The 27,482-nt window shown below is 63.3% G+C and overlaps 2 protein-coding genes across 3 annotated transcripts; one reads left to right on the top strand and one right to left on the bottom strand.

The window, feature by feature from the left end:
- The first annotated feature begins 1,005 nt into the window (after window positions 1–1,005).
- Window positions 1,006–4,629, top strand: BRF2 (BRF2 RNA polymerase III transcription initiation factor subunit). Of its 2 annotated transcripts, XM_037371688.1 has the most exons (5): window positions 1,006–1,178; window positions 1,655–1,714; window positions 2,054–2,163; window positions 2,278–2,375; window positions 3,638–4,629. In XM_037371688.1, the coding sequence occupies exons 1-5, from the start codon at window positions 1,025–1,027 to the stop codon at window positions 4,374–4,376; spliced, it is 1,161 nt and encodes a 386-aa protein (XP_037227585.1). In that variant the 5' UTR covers window positions 1,006–1,024; the 3' UTR covers window positions 4,377–4,629. The 2 variants fall into 2 exon arrangements, with proteins under 2 accessions (XP_037227585.1, XP_037227584.1); XM_037371687.1 differs by having other exon boundaries at window positions 2,054–2,375.
- A 459-nt stretch (window positions 4,630–5,088) lies between these two features.
- Window positions 5,089–27,002, bottom strand: ADGRA2 (adhesion G protein-coupled receptor A2). Its single transcript, XM_037371686.1, has 19 exons — window positions 26,785–27,002; window positions 18,387–18,458; window positions 14,081–14,152; window positions 13,905–13,976; window positions 13,529–13,600; window positions 13,261–13,424; window positions 12,971–13,184; window positions 12,417–12,581; window positions 11,620–11,821; window positions 11,381–11,530; window positions 11,086–11,247; window positions 10,578–10,787; window positions 10,301–10,502; window positions 9,843–10,051; window positions 9,587–9,714; window positions 9,177–9,300; window positions 8,863–9,008; window positions 8,642–8,731; window positions 5,089–8,363 (listed from the first exon to the last, which is right to left on the bottom strand). The coding sequence occupies exons 1-19, from the start codon at window positions 27,000–27,002 to the stop codon at window positions 7,154–7,156; spliced, it is 3,882 nt and encodes a 1,293-aa protein (XP_037227583.1). The 3' UTR covers window positions 5,089–7,153.
- Between the last annotated feature and the right edge of the window lie 480 nt (window positions 27,003–27,482).

Genomic DNA, 27,482 nt, shown 5'->3' with positions numbered 1-27,482 from the left:
AATCAAGAGTTTCTGTAAAGCAAAAAAACCCAACCCAACTGCAAAAGGTTCTTGGCCAGCAGCCCTTGAAATCACCCCAGTTGGAGCCTGGTCCCCCACCCCATGCTGCAGCAGCCCCCACGTTGTGGGCAGTGGATGACAAGAGGAAATCGGGCTCCTGCTGCCTCGGGACTGTTCAGCTGGAAGCCGTAGGACCCTCAGTGCCATTATTGCCCTCATCCTCGCTGGTGACGAAAGCTGGGGGGCTTGGGGGGGCTGTTGCTGCACTGACAGCTCCAGTGAGGGCACAGAGCTGCGGCCGATGCACCCCGGGGGGACATGGGCTGTGGCTTTGGCATTCACCCTGGCTCTCTGCCGAGCTGGGCACCAGTGGATGCAGAGCTAACTGCCTTCTCCATGCTCTGTCCCAAGGCGCTGCCATGTTGGAGAGCCATTTTGGAGGGGCGAGGAGTAAAGGACCTGGGCCGGGGCTCTGGGAACAGGCTGCCTCTGAGGAGCAGCCGCTGCAGAGGCCTTTGGGGTGGAGAGCCCCCAGCTGCGGCCCTCAGCGGGTCCTGCCGTGGCTCTGGGGGCCACAATGCTGAGATCTGGGGCAACCAGCTGAAATGCGTACGGGCCTTCGGGCCCCCGAGGTGGAGCTGGCAGCGCCGGGGAGCAGACAACGCGGTGCGGGACCCCCTGCCCCGTGAACAGAACCGGAGGCCGGCCTCAGGGCCGCTCCCGACAGATTGAAGCGCCGAGGAGCCGCTCAGCACCCGCCCCGGGCCTGGAGGCGGCGGTAGAAGCGGGGGCAAGCGGGAACTGGCCGGGGGAACGCGGCGGCGTCCGGAACGCGGGAACGCGGCCTGCGGGGTCCGGGCGGCGGGACGGACCGCGAGCGGCGCGGCGATAGGCGGGCTGCGGGGTGGGCGGGGCGGCGACGTGCGGGCGGCGCGGCGATTGGCGGGCTGCGGGGTGGGTGGGGCGGCGATGGGCGGGCGGCGCGGTGATAGGCGGGCTGCGGGGCGGGCGGCGCGGCTCGGCCATGGCGGCGCGGGGAAGCTGCCCCGCCTGCGGGTCGGCGGCGCTGGTGGAGGACGCGCATTACGCGCAGCAGCAGCTGGTCTGCGCCGCCTGCGGCTGCGTCCTGGCCGAGGGGCTGCTCACCACCACCTACACCGAGGAGGAGCACCTGCGAGGTGCGGGGGGGCCCGGCCCGGGGATGTGCGGGGGCCGTAGGGGGCTTTGAGGGGATGTGAGGGAGTTCTGGGGGCCTGTGGGAGGCTGCGCGGGAATGGGGGGAGCCGGGGGGGGCTGTGGGAGACTGTTGGGGGGATGTGGAGGGCTATGCAAGGCCGTGGGGGGGATGTGCGGCGCCGTGGGGGGACTCTGTGTGTGTGGGGGGGCGTCTGTGTAGGGCCGGGGAGGGCTGTGCGGGACCACAGGGGTATGTGGGGGGCCGTAGGGGGCTGTGCAGCGCTGCCGGGATTGCACCGGCCACGTCCCCTGGCCAAGTCCCCTGGCCAAGCAGCACGGCTTTTCCCTGTGGGGCTGGGCCAGCAGCACTTTTCCGGCTGCCTCCAGGCCCAGTACAGCTGAGCTCGGGGGTCTTAGGGGTCTTTCTACTCTAAAGGCCTCTGTGGGGCTCCTGGCTCTAACAGTGGCTGTTTTTCAGAGGTGGCGTATTCCCAGAGCACCGGCCAGAAGGAGCAGCTGAGCCGCTGCCTGCAGCGAGGTGAGAGCATGCTGTCCGCCTGCCTTCGCACCTGTCCCCTCCAGCTGCTTCTCCCAGCTGTTTAATGTGTTCCCGGTGCACTCCAACATGGTCAGAGCCTTGGGAGCTGGCCGTAGACCATGGAGAAGGCAGTTAGCTCTGCATCCAGCTGTTGCCGGCCTTCAGCAAACTGTCTCACCTGCACTGAGGGACATGGGAGACGTTCTCCTGCTGCCGGAGCTGAGCTGCTCTCGCACCTTTTCCTGGGGCTGGGTGAAGGCTGGCTGTGCTGTGACATTGAGGAGAGGTATGTATCAGAAGGTGCTTGAGCTGATCTTTAAGGGCAGTGTCTTCTCACAGGGATCAAGCGGGTCCAGGATCTCTGTAAAGTCCTCCAGCTCCCAACGGTGTTTGAGGAAACGGCAGTGTCATACTTCCAGAGAGCTCTCCAGCACCCCTCCTTCCACCTGGTCAGTCTGGAGAAGAAGGAGCTCCTGGGGGGCTGCTGCGTCTTTGTGACTTGTCGACAGCACAACTGGCCCTTGATGATGGGGACAATCTGCTCTCTCCTTTATGCGAAGCAGGAGCTGTTTGCCAGTGTCTACCTGAGCCTTCAGAAAGAGCTTGGGCTGTCTGTGCCGGCCCTGAGCCTGGCAGACCTGGTGAAGACACACCTGAACAGGTAACTGAGCCTCTTTCAGCCATTTCAGAGTCCTGTGTTGGACACTGGTGGGTGGAAAAGCTGCTGAAACGCAGCTGTGGCCAGGGCAGAAGTCCACAAGGACAGAGAGGGTGACCTGTGCTGTTACACAGGCACGTTGCTGAGTGCACTAAGGCAAAACCAGATCATCTGGAAGAGTGTTCCCTTGGTCCATTCGTGGTCTTGCGTGCTAAGGGGGGCACATCTACCACTGGGCTGGGTGGCAGTACTGGTGCAGCAGCATCTAAAGTTTGTGATCTGGGAGTACAATTTGTTGTCCCTTGAATGACAAACTTAACCAGGTTCTTGCTCCATCCAGCGATCATAGTACAACAGGGTAGCCCGGGGGTGGAGGTCAGCTGGAGCGGTGTTTGCTGGGTGGAACGGCTCGCCTCTGTGCTAGGGTTTGTACAGACCGTGACGGCTTTTTTGCCTCCCTTGTCACAATCTGGGCTGTGACTCTTCTCTTTCTGCCCCTTTCTCCTCAGTTTGGAGAGGGCAGTGAGGCACTAGGTAACATGAGCAGAAGCCCGTCGCAGGGTATGTTTGCTCTTACTGCAGCCAGCTCCCGTGTCAAGCTGGATTACTGCGGTGCTGTGTGATGTGGCTTCCCTGGCCCGGCTTTGGCTGGGTGAGAGTTATTTCTCTCCTTGTAGCTGGTGCGGTGCTGCGCTTTGGGTTTGGTGTGAGCGCAACGCTGAGAGCACACTGATGGGTTTGGTCCTTGCTGGGCGATGTCAATACTAAGTCAAGGGCTTTCTAGTTTCTTGGACCCCGTCAGTGAGAGGGCTGGAGGGACATGGGGAATCGGGAGGGGACACGGCTGGGACAGCTGACCTGAACTAGCCAAAGGGATATTCCATACCACAGACCCTCACGCTCAGCGTATGAACCAGGGGGAGTTGGCTGGGGCCGGCCAGTCACTGCTGGGGGCCAGGCTGGGCATCGCTCAGCAGGGGGTGAGCAGATTGTGCATCACCTGGGGTTTTTGTTTTTCCATTTGGGTTTTATTCCTCTCTCTTTCTCTCTCCTTTTCATTATAGTTGTTGTTGTTATTATAATCATTTTATATATATATATATATATGTATAAACCCCCCTGTCCTTACCTCAGCCCACAAGTTTTACCTTTTCCCCAATTCTCCTGCATCCCACTGAAAGGGGAGCGAGTGAGCGGCTGCGTGGTGCTTGGTTGCTGGCCAGGGTTAAACCACGACACTAACAACATTCTCTTTGCTCTTCCAGCTTTCGGCTGTTCCAGCACGCGACCGACATCCCTGCCCCGTTTGTGGAAGACAAGGAGACGATGGTCACCCGCACAATGCAGATTGTGGAGCTGGCCAGCGAGACGTGGCTGGTCACCGGCCGGCACCCTGTTCCCATCGTCATGGCTGCGGCTTTCCTGTCGTGGCAGTCACTGCAGCCTGCCGCCCGCCTTGCCTGCACCTTCGCAAGGTTCTGCAAGCTGGCGGGCGTTGATCTGCCGCCACCGGCGCACCTGCGGCTGAAGGAGCTTCTCGACATCCTCCTGAGAATGGCCTCCCAGCTCGCCTGGCTGAGGATGTTTAACATGGACAAGAAAACTGTGGTCAAGCACATTGGGGACCTGCTGCAACACCGAATTTTCCTGCTGAAAAATGCCTTCTCCCTGGAGGACGAGGAGCAGCATGCCTCAGACCCAGGCAAGGGGTCCCTGGGCGAGGGGTCCCTGGGCAAGGGGACCGCCGGCTCTCCTGCAGCAGCAGGCGGGGCAGTGCAGGAGGAGGGCTGTCCCTTGGAAAGGAAACGCCAGTGTGAGGGCAGCCCGAGGCCCTTGCTGCCGCCCTGCCTTATCAATCCAAGGAAGAGACTGCGGACGGCAGCCCTGAGCGCTTCAGACTCTGCCATCACTGGCGACGAGCCCATCTCCGACAGCGAAATCGAGCAGTACCTGCGGGGCCCGGAGGAGATCCGGGCCTTCAGGAAGGCCAAGGCCTGGCTGTGAAGATGCTCGTCTCTGGCGCCTTGCAAAGGACGGTGCTGCCGAAGACACCAGGGCTGCAGGGACTGTGGGACCAAAAGTGTGAAACCCCTCGGTGACAGAGCCATGACACTGCAGGGACAGTTGCCCACAGGAGCAGGGTTGTGGCGGGGGAGCGGGCTATGTCCTCTTTCATGTTCTGGACCAAAATGGGGCTTTTTGTGGTGTTTTGGGTTGTGTTACGCTTCTGTTAGAAATGAAAGCACCCGTGCCAGGGCTGGCTTCTGGATTCTTTCCCATTGCAGCCTCTGGTAGAACATGTTTCGGTGTGTCCCGGTGTTGCAGGAAAGCATCACACGCGAGTCCATTGAGCCCGTGGCTGTACAGCAAGGTGCTGACGCCTGGGGGAAGGGCTCCAGCACCTTCGCTGATGCTGGTTTTCTGTGGTGTTGCTCCGGCTTTTCTGGGGTGGTCTCACCTTCTTGTGCTTCTCCTCCTTGGGCAGAATGGCTTTGTGAGGGTCAAGGAGAATGTTAATTTGCTGAGAGAAAACTAACCTGTCTCAGTTAATTAAGGGGTGTGAGGCTGCTGGGTAGGGTGGCAAAGGCTTTGGGCTGTGTGTGGCCAGTGCTGCTGGTTGTTCTCGGCAGCGTGGCTCGCTCAGTGAGGCGGTGCCCTCTCCGTGCCTGGCGATCTGTTGTATTTGAGTGCAAATTCTGTGAGGAATAACAGTAGATCTTGGCAGACTGGCAAATCTTTAATATATTAAACAAAACATATCTGCTAGAAACATTCTATTTATATAAAAATGCAAGAAGACCCCTTTAAAGACATTTCTTTGGCATACTTTCCCCTCCCTCCCCCACGTATATTGCAAGAAGCTCTCTGTTGATATGTCATTTGCTTGTAATGTAAACAGACAAAAAAAAAAAGTGTAATTAATAATACAAAGCTTTTTATATAATACTGTCACAGTGCAGCAAGCGTATATAACAACTCAGCATCAGCAAGACCGTGTAGGCTGTGATATTGACAATAAGGATTTAAATTTATTAAATACCAGGCGCGATGAAGCATGGCTTAAGCCATCGGTCGGCAGAGACGTGGAGGCAGGCAGGGAGAGGCAGAACCGTGTTACACCCTGGGGTGCCCCAGCCCTGCGGGGTGAGGGTTCCCCGAGGGTGGCTGAAGGTGAGACAGATCTGCTAAGTGCTTTTCCTTCCACCGGCTTCTGGCTCCCCGTTCCTGCCTGGTCCTCGCAACCCCTTGGGAGGTAGCTATATTATTAATTAAACTCATTTGCACGCAGGAGAAAATGGAGGCCCAGGGAGGCTGGGAAGGGCAGGGGAGGTAGCAGGCTCCCATCCCACCATTACTTTTAGGGCTGGGGTTGGCGTCAGCTGGGCTCAGTGCTGGACAAGGGGTGCAATACAGCCCGGGTCCAGTGTGCTGCCCTGTACCAGCATAGGGATGGGGTGCTCCTTGCCCGGCTCCAAGGTAAGCAGCCTCCTCTCCTTTTGGGAAACCTTCGAGATCTGGCAGGGGATGGCTCCCAGACCCTGCTGCTGTCTGCAGCATGGCTGTTTTACCTGCATGCTAGAAAAAAAGGGGGGAGACTTGTTTTTAAAGTGGGAAAAATAAGTGCTTATCCAAGTTCCAGCCCTTTGAATGCATCATGTGAACTGCCCAAGGAAGTTCCCTAATTAATTGTCATCTATCTCCCACTTTACCAGGGATGGCCCCTGCTCCCTGGTGCTTTCCTCTCATCTTACACGAGTGCGAGGCCAGTAGCTGGGGGTGGGGGGTTTCTCCACCTTCCTAAGAGCAAACCCAGGTACTTTCTGAGTGCGCATCCCTGGGCTGAGGACAAGGGCCTGCTTTGGGTCTCAGCCCATGGCTCGGCTCTTTGGTGCTTTGGCAGAAAGGGTCAGTCTCGGCTCTGGCAGCGGCACAGCTCCGCCAGCCCACCCCATTGCATAGCTTATGCCTCCGAGGGCTTGGGAGCCTTTCCTGGCTGGGATTTTAGTGTCTGGCATTAACACAGTGCAGACAATCACCTCACCTTGGAGCTGAGGCTCCTTTTACCTTGTGCTTGCTTCGCAATATGGCTTTTGCTTTGGCAGCCGCCTAACCCACGGGGCTAAACGCTGGCATCTTAACACAAACGGATAAAAACTTTTGCATGTAAAAACATTCCAGACGGAGAAGCTGCTCTCTGGCTTGCCCAGCAGCAGCTTGCTCAGGCTGGGGTCGCACGAACATCGGTGCTACGGTGCCTGTACATAAAGGGCACTTGGTGTGGTCCCCTCAGCGGGAGTATTGCAGTCGTGGCACGAGCGGGCTATTGCCAAAGCACCCGCTCCTGGAGAACACTGGTCGGTAACGAGGCACTCTCATCACTTACTGATCTGTCTATACATATATACATTCAATAATATAGCTTTGAAAAATAGACATTTGTTTCCTCTGTATATTATAAAATAGTATTTAGGATCAGTCTCAAGTGACATGCAGGAGCCGTTAAGGTACAGCTGCAATTCAGGCTGCTGGAGAGCAAGGATTGCCTTTCGCCTGGGGGCCCCGGCACCGCTGCGGGAAGCTTTGACCCTCCTCGGGGGGATGGGTGGGCCTGGCATCACCCTCCACCCGGGGTGAGCTGGAGCCCCCAGCCGTGCCGCCCAGCCCCACTAGTGCACGTGGTGATTCCCACAGTGTCACCTCACGGCTGCCCCGAGCGGCTCCAGCCACGGCTCCCGAAGGAAAATGCTGCGGCGCTGTGGCCATCCAGTCCTTCCCCACCTTTACACGGTGGTTTCGCTCTTCCAGAGGCCTGTCTTCATGCCGGCCACGCTGTCGGCACTGGCCAGGTTGACGTCGTACTTGCTGCCCTTGAGGCCGCCGTTGTGGCTGGCCACGTTGAGTGGGTAGGACCGGCGCTTCGCCTCCTTCTCAGCTGCGCTGGCTTGCCGCAGGTTGTCCCTGCTGGCGCTCCTCCGGCGAGCCTCGGCGAAGTCGGGTGCCCGCCGTCCACCGTCGCTGCCTTCTGAGTGGCTGGGTGCCATCTCCCCGTCCTGGGGGGCCCGCGGCCCCCCGCGGCCACTGCTGCTGGGGCTGTTCCTGCTGCTGTGATAGCTCTCAGAGTGGCTGTTGTGGAGGCTCCCGCTCTCGCTGGAGGGATGCTCCGAGGAGGGGCCCCGCAGCATTTTCAAGCGGTGGTGCTTCCCGTCCCGGCACTGCTTAGTTCTGCCGCGGTGGTTCCTGCGGCCGTGGAGGTTGCTGGCGTGCCTGCCAGCACTGGCCGTCCTGCTGTCGGCGGTGTCCGGCTCCGGGCAGGTGGCTGGGTGTGCGTCCGCCTGGCTCTGGGCTACCTGCAGGTTGGTGAGCTTGCAGCGGCCCCCGGCCGAGCCGGCGCTGCTGGGTGAGGAGGAGGAGGCACTGGAGCGAGCCGCCTCCGGGTCGCAGCCGATGAAGACCTGCGAGCCATCCTCCGGCACCAGCCCAGGGTGGACGTACGCCTGCATGGGCAGCGCGTTCCTGTAGGAGGGGCAGCAGGAGAACCAGGAGCTGAGGACGTCCCGGCGCCGGATGCAGTGGTGGATGAAGATGAAGAGTCCCAGCGCCACGGCGGTGACGCCGTAGAGGCAGCTGAAGACAATGTTCAGGTACCAGCGCTGGGACACGGCCATGGCGCCGAATGTCCACAGGGCGATGTACAAGGCGTGGGTGGTCACCAGCGCCCAGAATTGCACCTGCAGAGAGTAGATGCCATCTGTCTCAGGGCAGGGTGGCCCCGAGTTCAGCGTGACGGAGATGGACCCGGAGTCTGTCAGGAGGTCACTGGCACCCCCCAGCTGCGGCGGTGGCTCCAGTGGCTCGGGGACATCTTTCCGGCGTGACGGTCGGCACTGGAGGCTGAGCCCGGCGCAGAGGAAGTAAATCCAGGTGACAAGCAAGATGAAAGCCACAGGGACGTAGAAAGCCCCCAGGCTGGGCCGCCACACCAGCCAGCAGCTGTGCGGGAGGAAAGGAGCGCTGATGAGCAGACCCGGGTGCCTGCGCATGTGTTGTGGTGCTGCGATGCTCAGCACCCTGGCCGCAATGGCACGGGCTCTGCGGAGGCCTGCTGGCTGCCTGGCTGGGGTTTTTCCCCAACATATGGATACTTTTGGGACAAATCTCACCAGTCTTTCCCCAGCTTGCCCAGAGTCCTGGTGCTGCCAGTTCCCATGCCCCGGTGAAGGGAGGCTGCCCGTTTGGGGAGGATGGCACGGTTGAGCAGAGGCACTTACTATGGGTTGTTGTCATGGTAGTTGTGGATGTTGACGGCCGCCGTGATCCCGCAGATGATGAGGGGGATCCCACCAGCGATCAAGTAGAACCTGCATGGGGGAGACACTGTCACCGCACGCCTGCAGTGAGCCCTCGGCACAGCCACGGGCAGGACGGGCTTGTAGGGCAGAGGAAGCCCCCCCAGCTCCCCGTTCCCCCCACGGGGAAGGGGTGTTTGTACCGTAGCATGGGGCTGGGGGCTGGCTGGGACATGTCCCCATCTGGCTGCTGCGGTGCCTTCCAGGTCGCCTCCTTGTAGAGCACTCTGGCCTTCACTGCCATCCACAGCAGGGTGGAGAGGGAGGAGTAGTGCAGGATGATGCCGACCTGCAGGAGAGGGGCAATGGGTGGGCAGGCGGGTGCTGCAGGCACGGCTGCGTCCCCGCCGTCACCATCCTGTGGGTCTTGGCAGGGTGACACCTCACTGTGCCAGGCTCAGCGGCCCTGGGGGCGGCAGCAGGGCGCAGGGGCCCTCCCCTCGCCCCCGGTACCTACCGCTTGGCACACAATCAGGTAGCCGGTGAGGGTGATGCCTCCGGCAAAGACGGCGGCCGTCATGGCGATGTGGAAGCAGAGGTTAAGCAGCATGTGCCAGCCCTTCCGCGGGATGAGAATGGTGCTGGGAGAGAGGCACAGCGGGCACCCATGAGCTCCTGCCCAGCCCCGAGCGGGACAGTTATTTACAGCACGCGAGAGCCACAGCTCCCGCAGCACCCATCCTGCCTCCGCTGCTCCGGAGGGATGCTCTGACACAGCCTGCCCCAGCCAGGCAACGGAGCAGGCCTGACAGAGAAGCCGTACACGTAAGTGTACACATAAGCTGCTCCAGCTGCCCGGAGACACCACCCAGGTGCAGCCCCTCCAGCCACCGCGCAGCCGAGGCCAGCGCCAAGGTGCCCGCTCACCCGTGGTTGACGATGTAGGTGATGATGGTGGTGAAGAGGCAGAGCAGCAGGATGGCCGTGCAGGTGTACATGGCCGGGTGCAGCACCTCCACGGCACCTCGCGCCTCGCTGGGGAAACCGCTCAGCTCCTGCGCAGCCCAGCACAGCCCGTCAGGCCCTGCACCACCCGTCCCCATCCCTCCGCACCACCTGCCCGCAGCCCCCAGGCTCCGCACCCCTCGGGCAAGGACCCCAACCCATTGCTCACCCCACCTACCATGAGCACAGCCACGTTGCTGAGGTGCCGGCAGTGCAGGGAGGTGACGTTGGGCTCGCGGGCGGCCAGCTGGCAGCCCTCGGCGCTCCAGCCCCCCATGCCCTCCAGCACCTCGAAGTTCCAGTATGCGGCCACTGGGTCTGCACCCTCCCCAGGGTGCCGCAGTGACACGGCCACCGGCTCCGACAGGTTTCCCACTCCGCAGCCATCTGCAGCAATGGAGAAACCTGGTCAGCAGGACATGAGCCACCCCTCCACCTGCACCCCAAAAGGGGCTGGACACGGGGGACCCCCACACTGCATCCCATGGGCACGTTGCCACCTCCCCGAGGACCCCCAGGGATGGCTTCGCACTGCAGGAGCACCAGGGCAACACCCCAGGGAGCCCCACGGAGCTCCATCCCCCAAGAAAAGCCCCACACAGGGCACCCCAAGCCCCCCAGACATGCAGCCCTTACAGGTCCCGGCATAGATGACTGGTGTGGCCACGCTGCGGCGTTTGCCGTCATCAGCCAAGCGGGAGGAGTTGCCGGTGCTGCAGAAGAGCTTGCCATTGCGGAAGACCAGCAGCTGGAGCTTGCAGTCGGCCAGCGGCGCAGCCGGGACGGGGCTGGCGAAGAGGCTGGGTGGCAGCTGGATGGAGGCCAGGGCGATGCTGTTCTGCGGGCAGACGGTCACTGGTGAGCAGGGGCTGAGCCCACCCCAGCACCTGCCCGGCCCCTGGCGTACCCGTACCTTGATGTGGAAGCTGGTCAGGGAGACGTTGGGGCGTCCCGTGGTGCAGCGCAGCCTCAGCTGCTGGTCGGGCATGGGCTCGGCCCCCCGCTCGGCTGGAGGGGGACGCCCGGCGGGGACCCCGTCCTGCCGCTGGAAAGCCACGCAGCTCAGCCCCACGTAGCTCTCAGGCTTCACCACGTACGCCTCGAAGGCGATGTTGCGTGAGTTCTGCCAGGCACAGCACCGCAGGGCATCAGCCCTGGCATGGCCAGAGACCCCCGGCATGGGCAGAGACCCCTGGCACTTCCAGAGAGACTCCCAGCCTGGGCAGAGATGTCTAGTGTGGCCAGAGACCCCCAGCATGGCCAGAGGGACCCCCGGCATGGCCAGAGAGATCCCTGGCAATGGCCAGAGAGACCCAGCGTGGGCAGAGACCCCCTAGCACAAGCAGAAAGCCAACCCAACCGCTCCTCCTCCCTCTTCAGCCCCCCACCTCCAGGCAGCCCCCCCTTTGCCCCCCACTCACCACCGCCATGTGCTGGGAGTTGCTGCTGAGCGTGTGGGCGGCAATTTTCTCCAGGGAGCGGACGATGCTGGTGCAAGCCTTCTCCTCCTTCTGCGACATCCACAGGATGTGGTCGTCCACCAGCATGATGTTGCTGGCCATCTCCACAATCACGTCCGTCAGCTGCGAGGACAGTGAGCGGCTCCACAAAGAGCTACTGCTGTCCCCAGCAGCAAACACCCCAATTCATGCTTTTCCACCGCAAAAACACCCAGCAGGGCTGGGGCAACCAGGAGACAGGAGCAGCGCTCGTTACCTGCTTGATCTGGTCCACGTAGCCGATAAATTTCTCTATCATTTGTGCCACGTAGAGGACATCAACCATGTCCGAGAAGTTGGCTGCCTCGGCCGTGTAGACGCGGAGCTGGTGAGCCAGGGTCAGGGCATTGGAGGCATTGATGGGCATCTGCAGAGCGGCACGGCCACGGTGGGGTGACGGTCACCGGCTGCACCAGCCCCCTGGGCACAGCTGAGCCCCCCCGGTCCCCGGCTCACCAGCACAAAGGTGTAGAGGACGCGGGTGATGTCATTGGTGTAGAGGCAGTGGGAGTAGTCACCCTCCTCCCAGCGCCCGGCGCGGTCGCAGCGCCGCCATGCCTGCTTCTCCGCCGCCGCACCTGCGCCCGCCGGCCCCGTGGCGAAGGGGTACTGCAGGCAGGGCTGGTAGGCGGTGATGCCTGCCAGGGTGCGGGGCCACCTGCGGGCGCAGGCACATGGTGACCATGGGGCACCTGCCACCAGCAGCCCCCTCCCCAGCCTGCTCTCCCCGTGCAGACCCCACCCAGCACCACGCCACAGCCCATGGGCACCGCAGCCCCCAAACCCCCGCAACAAGCCCCTGCCCCCCCTTGGCTCTGCAGGGACCGGGGGTGATGCTCCCCAAAAAGCTGCCGCTGCCCCCTCCAATCCCAAATCCCACTCGGCTTAGCACAGCACAGAGGAAAGCAGTGGGCGATGGAGGGGCACCACTAATTTAAGCCACATTGACTGTACCAGTAATTTATATTCATAACGGCCCCACCGGGGTTACGGCGGGCGCCCGGAGCCTTTTGTCTCGTGCCAGAGAAATTCCAACACCTCTGCTGCTGGAGCCAGGCTGCGCCGCCGGCACGGGAAGCCCTTCAAAAGAGCTCGTGCTCCCTGCGGCCGCTAATCGCTACCAGACTGCCGGTCACCTGCGGCGAGCCCCCCGCCCCGGCACACACCGCTCACGCTGTACGTGGCACACACCACGTGCACTCCCTGTCCTGACGTGGCACCTGGCCCATGGCCACACCACTGCTGGCCCCTACCTGAAGTCCCCGCGGTTGTTGGTGACCCGCTCAGCAGGGCAGTAGGATGCGGAGGTCTCCAGCACCACGATCTCCACCTTCTTGCTGACGTTGCCCTGGGAGGTGGAGACGGCACACTCCCACTCGCCGTTGGCAGAGATGTGGATGTTGGAGAGGATGAGCTCGCTGTGGGCAGAGGGGACAGGCTGGCACGGAAGGCCTGCCCCACGGGAACCCGCCACAGCGGTCCCTCAAGCTTGGGGGCATGAGGACACACACCACCAAGCACAGAAGGTGCTCACATTTGGCATCCCACCCATGGCACTTGGTACCCAAAAACCAGCAAGCCCTGTGGCCATGAGTGCCTGTCCCCATCCTCGTGTTGTTTCCACCATCATCCCCACCTCATCTCCATCCCCATCCCCATTATGTCCCCATCTCATCTACATCCCCATCTCATCTCCATCCCTGTCCTCCTCATCCCATCTCCATCCCTGTCCCCATCTCTATCTCCATCGCATCCCTGTTCCCATCTCTGTCCCTTCCCCATCTCCATCCTTGTCCCCATCGCCAACCTGGTGATGAAGGTGCAGTCATGGATCAGGCTCTCCTCCACGATGACACCCGTCTGCTCGTCCTCCTCCACCGGCTCACGGTTGTGGTACCATCGGATCTGGGTGCTGTTGTCCAAGTAGGTGGCGGTGCACTGGAAGGGCAGCCGGTCGCCCTGGAAAACCACCTGGCGCAGCGATGGGATGAGGTGGTGGGTGTGCAGCTCCGGGGCGCCCGCTGCGGGGGACACAGCCGGCCGGGTGAGCCCGCGCCCCCACCTGCCGCCGCCGCCCCCGCCCCGGCCCCGGCTCACCGCAGCGGAGCTGGCTCTCCCGTGCGCTGCGCAGTGGGAAGGCGTGGAGGTGCCGGGGGTAGACGCATGCCGTCCGCTCCGAGATCTGCGCCGAGCGGTTGCGAGCCCAGGGCAGCACCCAGCGCAGGTTGCAGTCGCATGTCAGGTACTCAGTGGCAAAGTCCCTGCAAGGGCTGGTGTCACAGGGTGCCCGCGGGGTCATGCCATCAGCCCCGAGACCCTCTGGCAGGGCCCCCCTGGCTGTTGAAATCCTGGGGCACAAACTCACACGACTTTCAGGGAGGGGAGCTCGTTGAAGACACCGGGCGGGAGGCTGGAGAAGATGTTCCCAGACATGTTCCTGCAGGACAGGAGAGAAGGGTGGCGTGGAGGGGACCGGGGACCTGCTGGGAGAGGGAACACCTCCCAGGCCCCTCGCTGTGCCTGCACACTCCACCTGCCGAGGGTGGGCATGGGGTAGCCACAGCCTGACGAGCCCCCACACTGGGCGGAGGCAAAGGGTAGGTGGCATCCTTGGGATGTGGCATAGGGAGAGCCTTGGGATGCAAAACTGCCAGCGATGCCCCAGGGCAGGGGACAGCCCCGGGGGCTCCTTGTAAGCCAGGGAACAGGGCTGGCCAGGGCATCCCCAGGGAGCTACTTACAGCCTGAGCAGGTTGGGGAGCCCCTGGAAGACGCTGGCACTCAGGCACCCAATGCGGTTGTTGGAGAGGTCCCTGCAAGGCAAGCGGAGGTGCCATCAGGGCTGGGGACGCCCCGCTGTCCCCGCTCCCCCCTGGGCTGGTCCCAGGCTCCCTGCGGGGGCTGCACTGGCACTTACAGACGTTTCAGCTCGGGGAGGCCAAGGAAGGCGCCCGGCTGGACCGTGCTGATCAGGTTGTTCTTCAGGTCCCTGCAGGGAGACAGACACAGAGCTTGGGGGGAGCCTTGTCTGCAGGAGACACAGCGCTGTGGGGCCGAGGGCATGAGCGCACCCCGATCCACCCCCAGCTCCCATCTCCCACGCATGGGTTCCTCAGCCGCCCCAGGTGCTGGAAACTCCCCTGCAAGAGCCTCATTAGCAGCTTTCCATCCCATTTCCCGCTCGCTCGTTATCTCTCCAAAGGGCGCAGGGAAGGTGTGAGGCTCCCTGCTGCTCACGGGGGGATGCCAGCCCCTCTGCACGCCCTGGCGCGCTGTGGAGCATCGCATGCCCATGCACGCTGGTGGTGGCCACCGTCCCCTCCTGTACATTGTTTCTGGAGCAGCCACATCCCGGCGGGTTATCTCCTGCATGCGGGATAAGAGCACATCGCAATTGCCAGCACGGCCCCAGAAGGGCTTTGCAGCCCTCAGGAAGCTCATTTGGGTTATTAGCCTGATTGGAGGCACGTATCTAATCAGAGGCGTGTGCCGGTGTGGGGTGTGGGGTGGCTGCTGGCACGGTGGGGTGCGCCGGTGGCATCGGCCGCTCCATCCAGCCCTGGGACCGGCGAGGTGGTTCCTGCCGAGCACTGACGCTGGCCGGGAGAGGAAATGGGATCCATATGGCAATGCCGCGTTTATTTATAGCAGTCTCCACGGTGCTCATTGCCGGATCGCCTGCTGCTCCACGTGCGGCCCTGGGGACACCCATGAACCACAGCCCCCGTCTGAAGGCCACAAGCTGGTGCGCAGGACGGGGGAGCAGTGCAAACCCTTCCGGCAGATCTGGGGGTGCAGGCAGGCATGGGGGTCGCACCGGTGAGACACGAGGGGCCACGCAGGGAGAGGGAACCCGGGCGGCGCTGCCTGCACACTGCAAACACATGGACGTGCTTTGCTCCCAGACCAAAACTCACTCCAGTGACTTCTACAGGTCCCCTGCTGACCCCAAATGGGCAGGGCTCGCGGCAGGGGGACACGGCCCTGTGGTGGACCCCAGGGAAGGGAAACACGATGTGATGCCTTCTGGGCCAGCATCATCCCAGCCCCGCTTGGCTGCTGCACCAACTGCCCATGCCGGCCTCCCTCAACAGGGAAAAGGTGTCCTGGCAGCTCCGATGGCTGGGTGCCCCGACAGGGGGTGCGGGCAGGGTGCGGGCAGGGTGCGGGCAGGGGTGCACTGGGGCCAGGTGAGCGCCGGTGCTGAAGGAACAGCTCCGCTCACCTGCACCGTCACCTGCACCGTCACCTGCACCGTCACCCACCGCACCAGCAGCCGCCCCACAAACACCCACCCAGACACACCAATGGCGACCACCAGCCCCAGCCCCGCTCCCTGCCAGGGCCCAGCCAGAGATCCCAAGGACCCCCATCCCCTCAGACACCCCCTGGCACACACCCCTCGCACAGCCCGCAGCAACCGAAACATCAACTGCCAAAACTCAGCGCCACAGGCTCTGGCCGGCTTGCAGCTGGGGCTGGGGGCTTCCAGGGACCACCGGCCAGGGATGGGACCCACCGGGGACCATGCTGGGCCCCGGGGGCGCACGGCCAGCCCACGCCTGGCGCTGCGGGGAGCCTTCCTCGCTCAGTCACTTCCTCCCCGCTGGCCAGGGGCCCGGGGCTGCTGCTGCTGATTTATGATAAGGCTCTTCTCTCCGCACTGCGGTTGTTTGCCTTTGCGTTTCCGCCGGTGCCGAGCCCCCTCCTCCCCCTGCCCCGGTAGGGTGACATGCTGCAGGCACGAGAGCCAGCAGCGGCCCAGCGCCACGTGTACATGAGGACCCCCCACTGCCACATGTACATGGGGACCCCCCTGCCACCATGTGCACATGGGGACACTGCAAACCAACCGCCTCCTTCCCTGAAGCAGCGAGCCGCAATGCACGCAGCAAACCCTGGCACAGAGGGTCTGATCCAGCCCGGTGCGGCCGCAAGGAGCCCAGCACCCCGGGGCTGAGCCCACGGCCACACAAGCACCCCTGTGCACACAAGCACCCACCGCAGCCTGGTGTAGACAGGCGGGTGGACAGACTCCATCGCTGCCACTGTCACCCGGATGAGCCCCGTGGCAGCCCACAGACCCAAGGGGGGGGCACTGGCCCCAGTGGAGGGCAGGACGTTCCCAAGCGGGGCTGCGCTAATGAGCGTGGCCGCCCTGGCTGCATACCGGTCCTGCTCAGACTCATTAATCTCATTACGCCGCTACAAATCACCAGAAATGCCAAGCTGCAAGCCTGGAGGGGTGGTGGTCCGTGGGGGCACCCTGCACACCACTGAGACCCTGGGAACAGGTTTCCCCCCTTCTTGTTGGGTCACCAAAGCACCCATGCTGGGCAGGCAGGGACCCCATGAGCCCCAGGACAAGAAGCAAGGGGCTCCGCAGCCCCCACCATGTCCCCACCGTGCCAGCACTGTCCCTCCATGGGGCACGTCTGCACCGCGGCCCCAAACCGACCCGATGAAAACAATTACGGCTCATGTCGAGAGCAATCAGGCGCGGCACAGCGCGATGCTGGCTGGCCCGGGATGGGGGAGCGCTGCCCACGGCCCCCCCCGACGTGCTGGTGCTCCCTCTCCAACCCGCGCACGGTTTCGGCACAGCAGAGGTGAGCGGGAGGTGACATGGGGTGACAGCGCTCCCAGAGCACAGAGACTTTTCCAGGGACCCTGGGGGCTACAAAGCCATGGTCCCCCCCAAGGTGCCAGCCCCCCAGCTCTGATGCAGCCATTCCTGGGAGCGCGGCACCCGCGGCGGCCCCAGCTGCTCCCTGCCCGTGTGCATGTTAATCCCTCCCGTTAATGAGAGCTCGGAGCTGGGAGCAGGAGGAGGTGACCCCACGCCTTGGAACCGTGTTGGGAGGACTCAGCCAAGCGGGACTGCAGGGACTCAGGGTCCCCAGGGTGACTGCTTCCTGCTCACCCCGAAAACAGCCCCTCAGGGACTTCCACGCCTTTAAAATCCCAAACCAGCCCCAGCACCAGGCACTGAACGCTCTGGCATGCCTGTGCCACACCGCAGCGCCACGCACCCCAACTGCAGTGCTGTGCACCCCGCTCGACACCGTGTACCCCACGCACAGCACTGTGCCCCCAGTGCTGCCCAGAGGATGGCACCCACTGGGCGCTGCATGCTCCAGAGCGATGCCACGAGCGGGCACTGTGCACCCCCTGCCCTGCAGCCCCCATCGCCTCCGGAGCAGCTGGGCTCCGCTGCAGACTGGGGCAGGTGCACACACTGTAACTCGAACAAGACCCACGTTAATAAACGCTTCCTTGTTGGGGCTAATGAAACGCAGGTGGTGTGGGTCCCGCTGCCCCTGGGGAGCCCCTGCGAGCCCCCCAGCCGGTAGGGCCATTGTTGTGGGGCTGTGCCAAACCCCTGGCAGGGCTCTAACCCTCCTCAGACCCGCCACTGACCAGATGCAGTGGTGCGGCTGCAGGGTGGCACTGGCAGCACCTGCCCTGGTGGGTCCCCAAGCCCTGTGTGCTGCCTGCCCTGCCTGCATCCTCTGCTGCCCGCACCTCCCTGCTGCCCCTGCCACCCGCCCCCTGCCCCTCTGCATCCAGAGCCATGCCCTGTGGGAAAACACCAGGCCAGGCGCTGCGGGGCAGGGACCCACCGCCCAGTGGCAGGGGACCCCACAACTGCGGCCCTGGTGCCAGCACCACGTGCCGCAGAGGATGCCCAGCGCAGAGGCCCACCAGCAGCTGGGCCACCATCCCAACGGGGCAGCATCCTGCAGCGGGAGCCCGCTCAGCCCAGGAATGCGTGAGACCCTCACGGGGCCGTGGTGGGGAACAAAACGCCCTCAGTGCGCTGGTCCCCATTCCTGCATACCTACAGATCAAACCCATATGGGGGCCATAAATCTCCCCTTATTACAGCTCCCTCCATAGAGATGCCTTTCATGAAGAGATAAGAAAGTTGACTTTGTTCGGGGGGACAATGTTGCTTTTCATACCGGCCCTCACAGAGCGTGGCCCCCCCGGTGCCTCCTGCCCCGGCACAGCTCCCGGGGTCCCTGGGATGCCGTGGGTGCCAGCAGCAAACCCTGTGCCCCAGTGCCGGCCCTGCCGCAGCAGCCGGCAGCGGCATCAGGAGCAGGACCTGTGCAGTGCTGCCAGCACCGGCCCCACTCACACCCATGGAAGCCCTGCCGGCACCGCGCTGCTGTGCGCCCCTCCAGCCCCGACCCCCCAGCCGCCCACCGGGCACTCACAGCTTCTCCAGAGCCCACAGCCCGAAGAAAGAGCCATTCTCCAGCACGGTGATCTTGTTGTTACTCAGCAGCCTGTGGGAAGAGCAGAGGGAAAGGCAGCCCTGTTACTCAACCTGCTGGGCAGGAGGTCCATGTCCCGGCGACCTGCGGGGCTGGAGGGGGAACAGGGATGGCAAGAAGCGGCAGCCCCAGTTGTGCCGCTGAGGTGGTGATGGTGAAGTCCCAAGGACAGGCTTGCATGGCCAGGTGGGGACATGGGATGTGACACCTGTGTTGGGATGCCATGCCATGGTCCATGTGTATGGCAGCACCAGGATGGAGGCGCCTGGGACCGTGCTGGCTCTTGGGGTGTCGCTCCTGTACCTTGGCCTGGGTGTAAGGAGCTGCATGTGTGGGCAATGAGATCCCCAGCCCAGCAACTGCACCGAGAGGCACCCTGAGGACCTGCAGCCAGGTGAGGACCCCGCGGCACCCCAGCTCTTGCCCCCCACCAGCCTGATCCCCTCCAGTCACTGCATTGCAGCCATCCTGGGGGCCTCCCAGCACTGGGATTTTATCCCAAAATAAAGAGCTTTCCTGACCAAAGGGGCCCTTGTGAGGTGACAGGAGAGGGAGGGGGGCACAAGCGTCCGACAATTCAGCCAGGAGCTCATTAAAGCACATCAGTAGCAATTAGCAGAGCCAGACCCCAGCCTGGGGACAGGAGATGGCTCTGGGGACCAGAGGTGCTTCCCTGGAACTCCCAGGCGGACGCGTGGGCACCGGCAACGTTCCCGCTGGCAAACGTGACCCAAAAGCAGAGTGGGGGCAGGCAGCAGCGGGGGCCGAGAGGGCACCCTGGAGCCCTGGCCAGGGGTGAGGCGAGGGGAAAAAAGGGCTCATTGAGGGCCGGAGCCGGGGCTGTTTACACACGGGCGGGCTCTGCCGCCGGGCTGAATGGTGGCTGTGTGCTGCAGAGCTCCATCCCCTCCAACACCGGCCTGCAGCACCCGTCGGCATCGCTCGGCTCTCCCTGGCCAGGCTCCCGCGCCGGGGCTGCCCCAGCAGCGGGCAGGATCGGGACCCCGCACGGGGGCTGCGCTGCAGCGGGGGTGGCTGGTGGGGAGGGGGGCAGGCGATGCAGCACCCCCGTCCTGGGCCGCATCCTGTGCTAATGAGGAGCTGCCACCGGGCACCGCCGTGGCCGCGGGGCCCTGCGACCCGGCTGGCAGCAGGGATCGGAAGCGTCCGGCAGCCCCGACAGCCTGCAAATTGCTTCCACACGCCGACGGCTGGAGCTGCCGCAGCCAGGGCCACATCCCACCCTTTCCTCCCTGCGGGGACCACGCTTTGGCAGGGCTGGGCTCACCTCAGCACCAAGCACTGGTGCTGGCCAACAGCAGCCCTGGGACCCTGCCCGGAGCTGGGGGCAGCAGGGATGCTTCCCGCATTGCTCCCCGGCTCTGGGGCACGGCAGCCCCACGGCGCACCTCGATTCCCCATCACAGTGCCGGCAGGGACTGTTGCTCAAGGCCATGCTGGCCCCAATGGCTCCAGAAGGTTTTAATTCCAGCAGCAGCAGATTTCACAACCCGGCAAAGCCTTCGCAGGCTGCGCGCGCATGGGGGGACCTCGGGGGCTCCCTGCTAGAGCTAGGGCAAGCAGAACCCCCTGCCTCAGGGAAGCATGATGGACCCTGCCACAACAGCCCTTGGGGCTGCATGAGCTGCAAGCGCAGAAAATGGAGAACTGCATGAGACCCCGGTCTCAGACCTCCCGGCCCACAGTGCCAGGGGGTCCGTGGCATGACCAAGGACACATGCAGCCTCTGGGCAGAGATGAGCCAGGCACCCTGGGCGAGCTGGACCCGGCCATGCTGGAGCCTCCCAGGGCAGAGGGATACAACCACAGACGTGCCACCAGCACAGTGGGCAGAGAGCAGGCAGCTGCCTGCACCGGAGGCCAGTGCTGGAGAGCTGCACCCAGCTGGGAGCGCAGTCCCCTGCCACCCCCCAGGACTGAGCCCCGGTGCCGGGGATGCTCGCTTTGTTCGCAGACCCCTGGGACCATCTGCATCTCTGCCATAAAACCAGCGCTCCCCGCCTTAAAAGGCAGCATCCCGCGCCCCGATGGGATCAGCCTCCCCTGTGATCTGCAGCCAGGCAGCCGGGCCAGCAACCCACCCGCCGACGGCCGGGAAAGCAGCCACAGGGTGCCCTCCTCGTGGGATTCAGGGGAAAGCCACCCCTGGAGCCACCAGCCCCTTGGGACCAGCCATTGGGGAGCGCAGGAATGGCTGGGACCCTGACATGACGTGGGGGCACCCTGAGCCACCGGCACTGCCCACCCGTGCCATGCTTGGAGTCTGGTTTGCCTTTCCTTAAGGAAAAGAGGTCCCCGACCAAAAGGAGTGTTTGGCACACCAAAACTGCACGGACAGCAACGACTTGACTGAAAGTTCTCTCCCTCATAAAACGTTTTCTGGGTAGTGATCCTGGCTCCTCTTTTCCCTGCCTTGTAGAAGCCAGCCGGGTCACGTTCCCCTGTTACAACTCACATCCTCAAACACGGTTATATTTTGTTTTCTCTAGTTTTATGGATATTTTGTTCCAAAAATTTTTCTGTTTTGTTTTTTTTCCAGGAAGTTCTCATCAGGCTCCACGGGACTTTCCGTTCCCGTGCGTCCGCAGGCAGCAGAGCCGTGTGCAGGTCTCTGGCACTATCCCCTTACAGAAAATTTACTGAGAAACCCTAAAATACAACAAAATAAGTGTCCCTGAGAGGCCATCCCAGCCCAGCACAGGGGGGTCACAGTCGAGCAGCCCCCAAGCCCCACTGGGGCAACAGGACCCCTCATTAGGACCCAGTCCTCGGCACGTGGGACCGGACCTGAACCCCTTGGCTGGATTTCAGAGCCCAAGGGCTGCCCCTGTTCTTGTTCTCAGCTGGGAGGGGAGATCGACTGGGGGGGGAAAGGGGATGGGGGGCTGGACGCAAACCCCGCAGCTGCCCCGCAATCGCCCTGGCTCGCCGTGGCCAAGGTGGCTGTTGCTGCCGGCAGGCTGGGGAGCATGCCGGTCTGGGGTCGTGGCAGCTCTCCGGATACTCCCTGAGGTCTGTGTGGGGCTGGGGGTGCGGAGGGGATGTGGTGCCCCCATGTCCCAGCCATCCGCAGGCTTGGCAGGCCATGAAAGCACAGCTGTGCTCCTCCAGAGCCGCTGCTCGGCTGTGCCTTGGCTCCAGCCCAGGCTGGGACTCCTCACCTCAGCAGCACTGGACATGTCCCGGCAAGAGGTACCCCCTGCCCCAGGCTCGGAGCGATGTGCCCAGCACAGGGCGGTGGGAAGGGCTGGGGACCCCGTGCACACCCCCAGCCCTTGGTGCCTAACCACCCTCACGCCCAAGAGCATCCTCCCAACCAAAACGGTGCCTGCAGCCCACCCAGTCAGCCCGAGACCCTCTGGTATCACAGTGCGTGGGCAGGCGGGTGGCTCCCGTCGCCTGCCAGGGACAGCCCTGCTGCTGGGACAATAATCGGCTAATTGAGCGATGGCTGGAAAAGTCTCTCTGGACAATGCAGGGATTAAGGACCAGAGCGTCGAGTCAAACGGAAACGATAGGGGGATGTGTGGTGGGGATGGGGGTGGCCGCGCAGGAGCCCCCCAGGGAGCATCCTCCCATCCCAGGGGGATACAGCCTTGGAAGGGGTGCAGCACCCTTGCTCCCACCCAGCCGCACAGGGCTGTCCTCGGGGCTCAGACCCCACGAGGCTGCAGGCAGGGAGATGGAGCCATCCCTTCTCCTTCCTTTTTTTCATCTCAAAAAGAGGAGCCAAAAGCGAAAAAAACAAGATTGTTTTTTCAAGCGTGCTGGAATCCACTTGGATAAATAAGGGCTCCAGAAACTGGGCTGCTGAAACAATAAACTTCCTCTGGACCCAACCAAAAAAGGACGCGGGGAGACGGTGGCTCCTCAGCACGGGCAGCAGGGGAAAGGCAGCGGCGCAGAGGTTAATAAGGGGGGGGGGGGGGGCTGTGGGGGTGGGGAGGCTCGCTATGCTTTGCTCTCCAAGTGCATTAATTCAAAGCATATGCTCGCAGCAGATATGGTGCAGGCTGCGCCCCAAGCACAGCTCGCTGGTTTGCAGAGGGGTTTTAGGAAAAGAGGGGCCCCGGAGCTGGCAAGAGGTGGCCAAGGGCTCCGGCACCAGGAGGGGCTCTGGAGGTGGCAGCATCCCGGGGGGGACCTTGCAGCTTCCAGCCCAACAGGGCTGGAGACCCCCGGAGCTGGCAGGGGGCTCCCCCCTCCCACTTTGTTTGGGCACGGGGTGGGGGGGGTGAGGGGTGGGTAGCTCTTCCCCTCCCCACGATGTGCCCTGGGGCGTTGCCTCCAGCCTCACGTCACGCCGGGCTATTTCGGATGGTGAAAATTATTGTTCCAACCCTATGCTTTTGTTAGCACAGGAAAAATAAGCCCCGGAGAGAGGGCGAAACCTCCAGAGCCAGCACGGGGCAGCAGAGCCGGGATGCTCCGATGCACCGGGCAGCACTGTGACCCCACAGCCCCCAGAAAAACCAAACCTGCCGGAGCCGCAGCCTAATAAATAACAAATAGAAAGCTGAAAAAGGTTTGAGAAAGAAACCATCTGCAGGGCCCAGGACAAACCAGCCTTGGAGAGGGGAGTTCAAGTAGAACTGGAAATTGGTCATAAGTCAAAGCCCTCTATTCCCTGCAGACAATCTGTAATTTCAGTGCAATCAAGCTGTGCACATAAATGAGGCCTGTGTGGGGATTCCACATCTGGAAGAGGTTTGGGCTCCCGCCTGTGTGACAGTGGGGCTGGCCACGGCCGGCGCGGCTATCTGGGTCTCGTTAGGGATACAGTGCTTTTTCCATTAGGCGATTAGCACAGGGGTCAGCTGGAGGGGGAGGGAATTAAAGCCTTGTTACTACACGTCTGCAGAGCCCCGGCACCTCGCAGCCATGCTGCAGGGATGTCCCCAAGAGGTGCCAAATCCCTGACCTCAAGCCATGGGAAGACCACAGTCCTGGGAAGCTGGATCATGATGGAGAGGCTGGGGAAGACCCCAGGCTGCGTCGGTGCAAGCTCTGCTGGGACAGCTGCAGCCAGGCGAGCTCTGCAGGGCTACGAGTTAAAGAGGGGTAACAACCCCACGCATTAAGGCTGGCATCGCTCCTTCCTCCCCACAATGAGCCGGGGCCAAGAATTAACCTCTAGGTATAAAACGGTGCAGGTGTCAGAGAGCACATGCTTCGTAGCATCTGCTGGGCTTGCATGGGGCTGTCACATCCCTATGAGCATCATCCTGCTTGCCAGACCCCACGCGTGTCCCCGTGCTGGCTCCCTGCGCCTGCTCCGCACTGAAGGCAGTGCTTCTGCCTGCCCCGGTCCTGGCAGGCCACTCCGTGCCCGCCAGCCGCAGGTCTCCCCACGGCACGAGGTTCTCAACTAGGACCAAAGACCGTCGGGATGCGGCTGGGATGGCTGTGGATATTTAGGCAAGAACCAAAGCGCTCCATCCCCCTGTCCCACCACCATCCCAGAGCTCCAGGAGCTCCAGCACCACAGCCCCTGGCATCACACCCACCACCAGGACGGAGCACGACCACTGGTTCCCAGCACCCGTGGCCACGCCGGGGCTGTTCCCTGCCACCGCGGCTTCCCCACATGGAGTTAATTCCTGCAGTTCCACATCTGTGGCCACTGCCTCGGCTCCCTCCCAAAGCAGCGATCCCTGATCCCTATCCCTTCGAGGGGCCGAGGGAGGAGGAAGGGAGCCATGGCTCCGGCAGACGGCTCCCTGTGAGAAACCGCCACGTCCCCCGGGACACCGTGGCTGAGCCCAGTGCTGGCTGCAGGGCAGGTCCCCAGCGCCGCCGCCACCCCTGTCCCCTGCTCTGCCCCTCTGCAGGCTGCGATGCCAGCAAGCATTTCTCAGGCACAGGGGGTAAATAAGCAGCAGCTGCCGCGGATGCAGCCTAGGATTCCTTAGCGCAGGCCTAATAATTAAAGATAAATAAAGAAGTAAACCAAGAGTGTGGGAAAAAGCCAAATGAGAGCCAGGGTGAGAGACCCACACGGTGGCAGACCCCCTCCGGCTGCCCGACCTCCTCCTGCCACCCGCGTGTCCCCAGCCATCGCCCGGGCGGCCGGAGCGGTGGCGGAGGCAGCAGCCCTCCTGCACCGGCAGCTTCTGGAAGAGCCTCCCCCACGCACAGTGTTAGCGCTAACGCATGCCTGCTTCCCCGGCGGCCCGGACGAAGACTGGAACAGGCTCTGCTTTTAAGCCGTTGCTCTGCACAAAACACACCATACGTTTCCTGCGACTGGGGCAACGGTGATGCTGAGCATCCCTGGGGCACAGCGGGGACCTGAGCATCCCTGGGGCACAGCGGGGACCTGAGCATCCCCGGGGCACGCCATGGAGCCCTGCTCAGAACCAGCTCACCCGCTGGGCTCAAAATGTGGTTGTCCACAGCGGGGTGTCCCCCGAGGCACGTGCAGCCCTTGCCACGTGCCCGGGCCCTGCTGCCTCCTCCGCTCCCTGCCCACACCCCAGTGGTTCCAGGAGACGCTCCCGAAGCTGGAGCCTCTGGTTTTGATTGTTCCATCTGGAAAGGGTTTAGAATAAATCATGTTTACTGCGCGAGAGCAGAGCCCAGGGTCACCGCATATTTGTAGGTTTCTGCCTACGCCTGTAGGTTTCATGTCACGTTTTAGTGGGATCGTGTAATGCCCTAATGCTTCTGCACGGTCATTCTAGCCTCTCCAAGGAGCCGGCCCCAGCACAGACTGCTCCAAACTCCCCTGTCCCACCAGGCACAGCCCACCTTGGCTGCTCCGCCAGCTCAGGGCTGCATGGGGCTCGACTTGTGCTCAACGTTGCAGTTACACTCGCTCACGCTGGAGAAAGCACCAGAGCAGGCAACTAACCAGACGTTTTTCCCAAATACAAATTGACAGAGGACTCAAGCATCCCTACAAGTATTTGCAAGGGGCTGACATACAAGAAAGGACTGAAGGAGGAAAGAAACGAAGAGTAAAGCCCACCCAAGGGATAAGTGCGACTGGAGGGCCCAGCCTCCACCAGCCCTGCAGCCCCCACCAAGGGGAGCCCAGGACACACGTTGGTGCTGCTACTCTGGTTTGATTCATGCTTTTAATATGACCATCACACTTCAGACCCTGCTCGTGGCACCCACACAGCGCAGGCTGTGTCACAGCCACACTCCACATGGGGGATGGCAGCATTGCAGCCACCCCATTTTAACAACATTGTCACCCCAAAACTAAGACCCTTCGCAGCGAGCGGCACAGCACACAGGGAACCAAGAGATGCTTAGAAATAGCAGTGACTCCAGCACATGAGCAGCAACGCGACTGAGCGGGTTCAAGCACGTGAGAGCAGACCGGGTGAGGAGCACGGCAGCCCACAGCCCAGTCCTGCGCAGCCCCAGTCCTCCACAGCACCCAACAAAACCCACCCGAGGAGCAGGAGGAGGAGAACCAAGGCCATGAGCACACTTGCGTGGGCAGGCAGGCATGGCCAACCTCCTGGGACAGCACTCTGGGCAAAAGCGATGTTCCCTCCAGCACAGCGCTGCCGCCCTGCCCTCAAAACCAGATTTTAATTCAAACGTCTCCTCCAGAGTTATAAATAAACCCTGCAACCCGCTGCTGCAGCGAGCAGGCGTGCTGGCTGAAACCCCAACCCTCCCCAGCACCGAGGGCACGAGGAAGCTTGGAGGAAGCTTGGAGGAAGCTTTAGATGCTTTGCACAAACCCAAGACCCGTTTACGGCTCCTGATCTCTGTTCAGCAAATATTTCCAGGGAGAACAGTCACTTTCAAACAAAAACATCCTCCCCCAGCACTCCGACAGCAAATGCTGTGGAGGGAAGCATGGAGAAGGAGCTCGTTTCCTGGATTTCCAGCTCGCATCCACACTTTAAACCTGTCCCGCTGTCACACCGTGGGGACAGCGGGGTCCTGTCTGAGCTGGGCTCCCCGACGCTGCCGGCCTTCACCCCGTGCCCCCAGTCCCCCCCAGCACCTGCCCGCCCGTGGGAACACAGCCCCAGACAGCGGCCAAGCGATACACACCGGCACAGAGCGATGCGGGGGTCCCCCCGCTGCTCCCACTCCCCCGGGGCCACCAAGTGGCACGGGGTGGGCTCGGTGTGACCCACGCGTGGGCTCCCAGCCCTCTCAAGCTGCAGCAGGCTCCCGGCCGGGGCAACCTGGGGGTGCGGGGCCATGCCCGGGGAGCGATGCCACGGGACCGGGGAGCTGTACCCGGGGGAGCGGTACCCGGGGCCGGGGAGCGATGCTGGGGTCCGGGGGCAATGCCCTGCTCCGGGGCGTGGGGCGGGGGCGATGCCCGGGGCGCGGTACTCACAGCGTGGCGGTGCCGTCGGGCAGCAGGCGCGGCTCGGGCGGCGCCGGGAGCCCCCCGCCGCTGCAGACCACCCTGCGGCGGGGCGCGGCGGGGCCGCCGGGCGCCTTGGGCCGCTCGGCCGCACACTTGCAGCCCAGGCTCTGCGCGGGGCAGCTCCGCGCCGCGGCTCCGCCGCTCAGCGCCGCCGCCAGCAGCACCAGCGCGGCCGCCCGCCGCATGGCCCCGGCCCCGGGCTCCGGCTCCGCGCCCGCCGCCGCCCCGCTCCCCGGGGCGGCTCCGGCGGCGCCGCCTCCCCCGCTCGCCGCGCTCCGCCGCCGGCCCTGGCACCTCCCCCGGCCCGCCCCGGCCCGCCCCGGCCCGGCCCCGCCGCGGGCACCGGCTCGCCTCCCCCCGGGGCGGCAGCCTGCGTGGGAGAGGGACCCCGCGGGGTGCCGGGGAGCCCGAGCTGCAGCCCCGCGCCCGCCGGGGGGCGAGAGGCGCCGGCTCCTCCCCGGTGCGGAGCGGGAGCCCCGGGTGTCGGCGGGGACCCCGCGAGGACACGAGCGCCGTGGGCCAGGCAGCCCCTCGCGATGGGTGGCTGCGGCCCCCCGCGGGACGGGCGCCGGTCCTGTGCCCGGGGTGCTGTGCCTGGGGGTGCTGTGCCCGGCGTGCTGTGCCCGGCGTGGCAGCATGGCCGTGCCCCCCCCAGCCCCTCGGGA

This window comes from Falco rusticolus, chromosome 20 (assembly GCF_015220075.1).
Source record: "Falco rusticolus isolate bFalRus1 chromosome 20, bFalRus1.pri, whole genome shotgun sequence".
Classification (NCBI taxonomy): Eukaryota; Metazoa; Chordata; class Aves; order Falconiformes; family Falconidae; genus Falco; species Falco rusticolus.
This window is presented reverse-complemented; position numbering and strand designations above follow the sequence as displayed.

Bases quoted from the DNA above. Each gene is read 5' to 3' on its own strand.
- BRF2 (XM_037371687.1), top strand. From the start codon at position 1,025: ATGGCGGCGCGGGGAAGCTGCCCCGCCTGCGGGTCGGCGGCGCTGGTG. The intron at 1,179-1,654 runs GTGCGGGGGGGC...GCTGTTTTTCAG, and splicing joins CGAGGAGGAGCACCTGCGAG to AGGTGGCGTATTCCCAGAGC. The intron at 2,376-3,637 runs GTAACTGAGCCT...TTGCTCTTCCAG, and splicing joins GTGAAGACACACCTGAACAG to CTTTCGGCTGTTCCAGCACG.
- ADGRA2 (XM_037371686.1), bottom strand. From the start codon at position 27,002: ATGCGGCGGGCGGCCGCGCTGGTGCTGCTGGCGGCGGCGCTGAGCGGC. The intron at 13,601-13,904 runs GTAAGTAGCTCC...CCTGTCCTGCAG, and splicing joins CTCCCCAACCTGCTCAGGCT to GAACATGTCTGGGAACATCT. The intron at 12,582-12,970 runs GTTGGCGATGGG...CTCTGCCCACAG, and splicing joins GACTGCACCTTCATCACCAG to CGAGCTCATCCTCTCCAACA.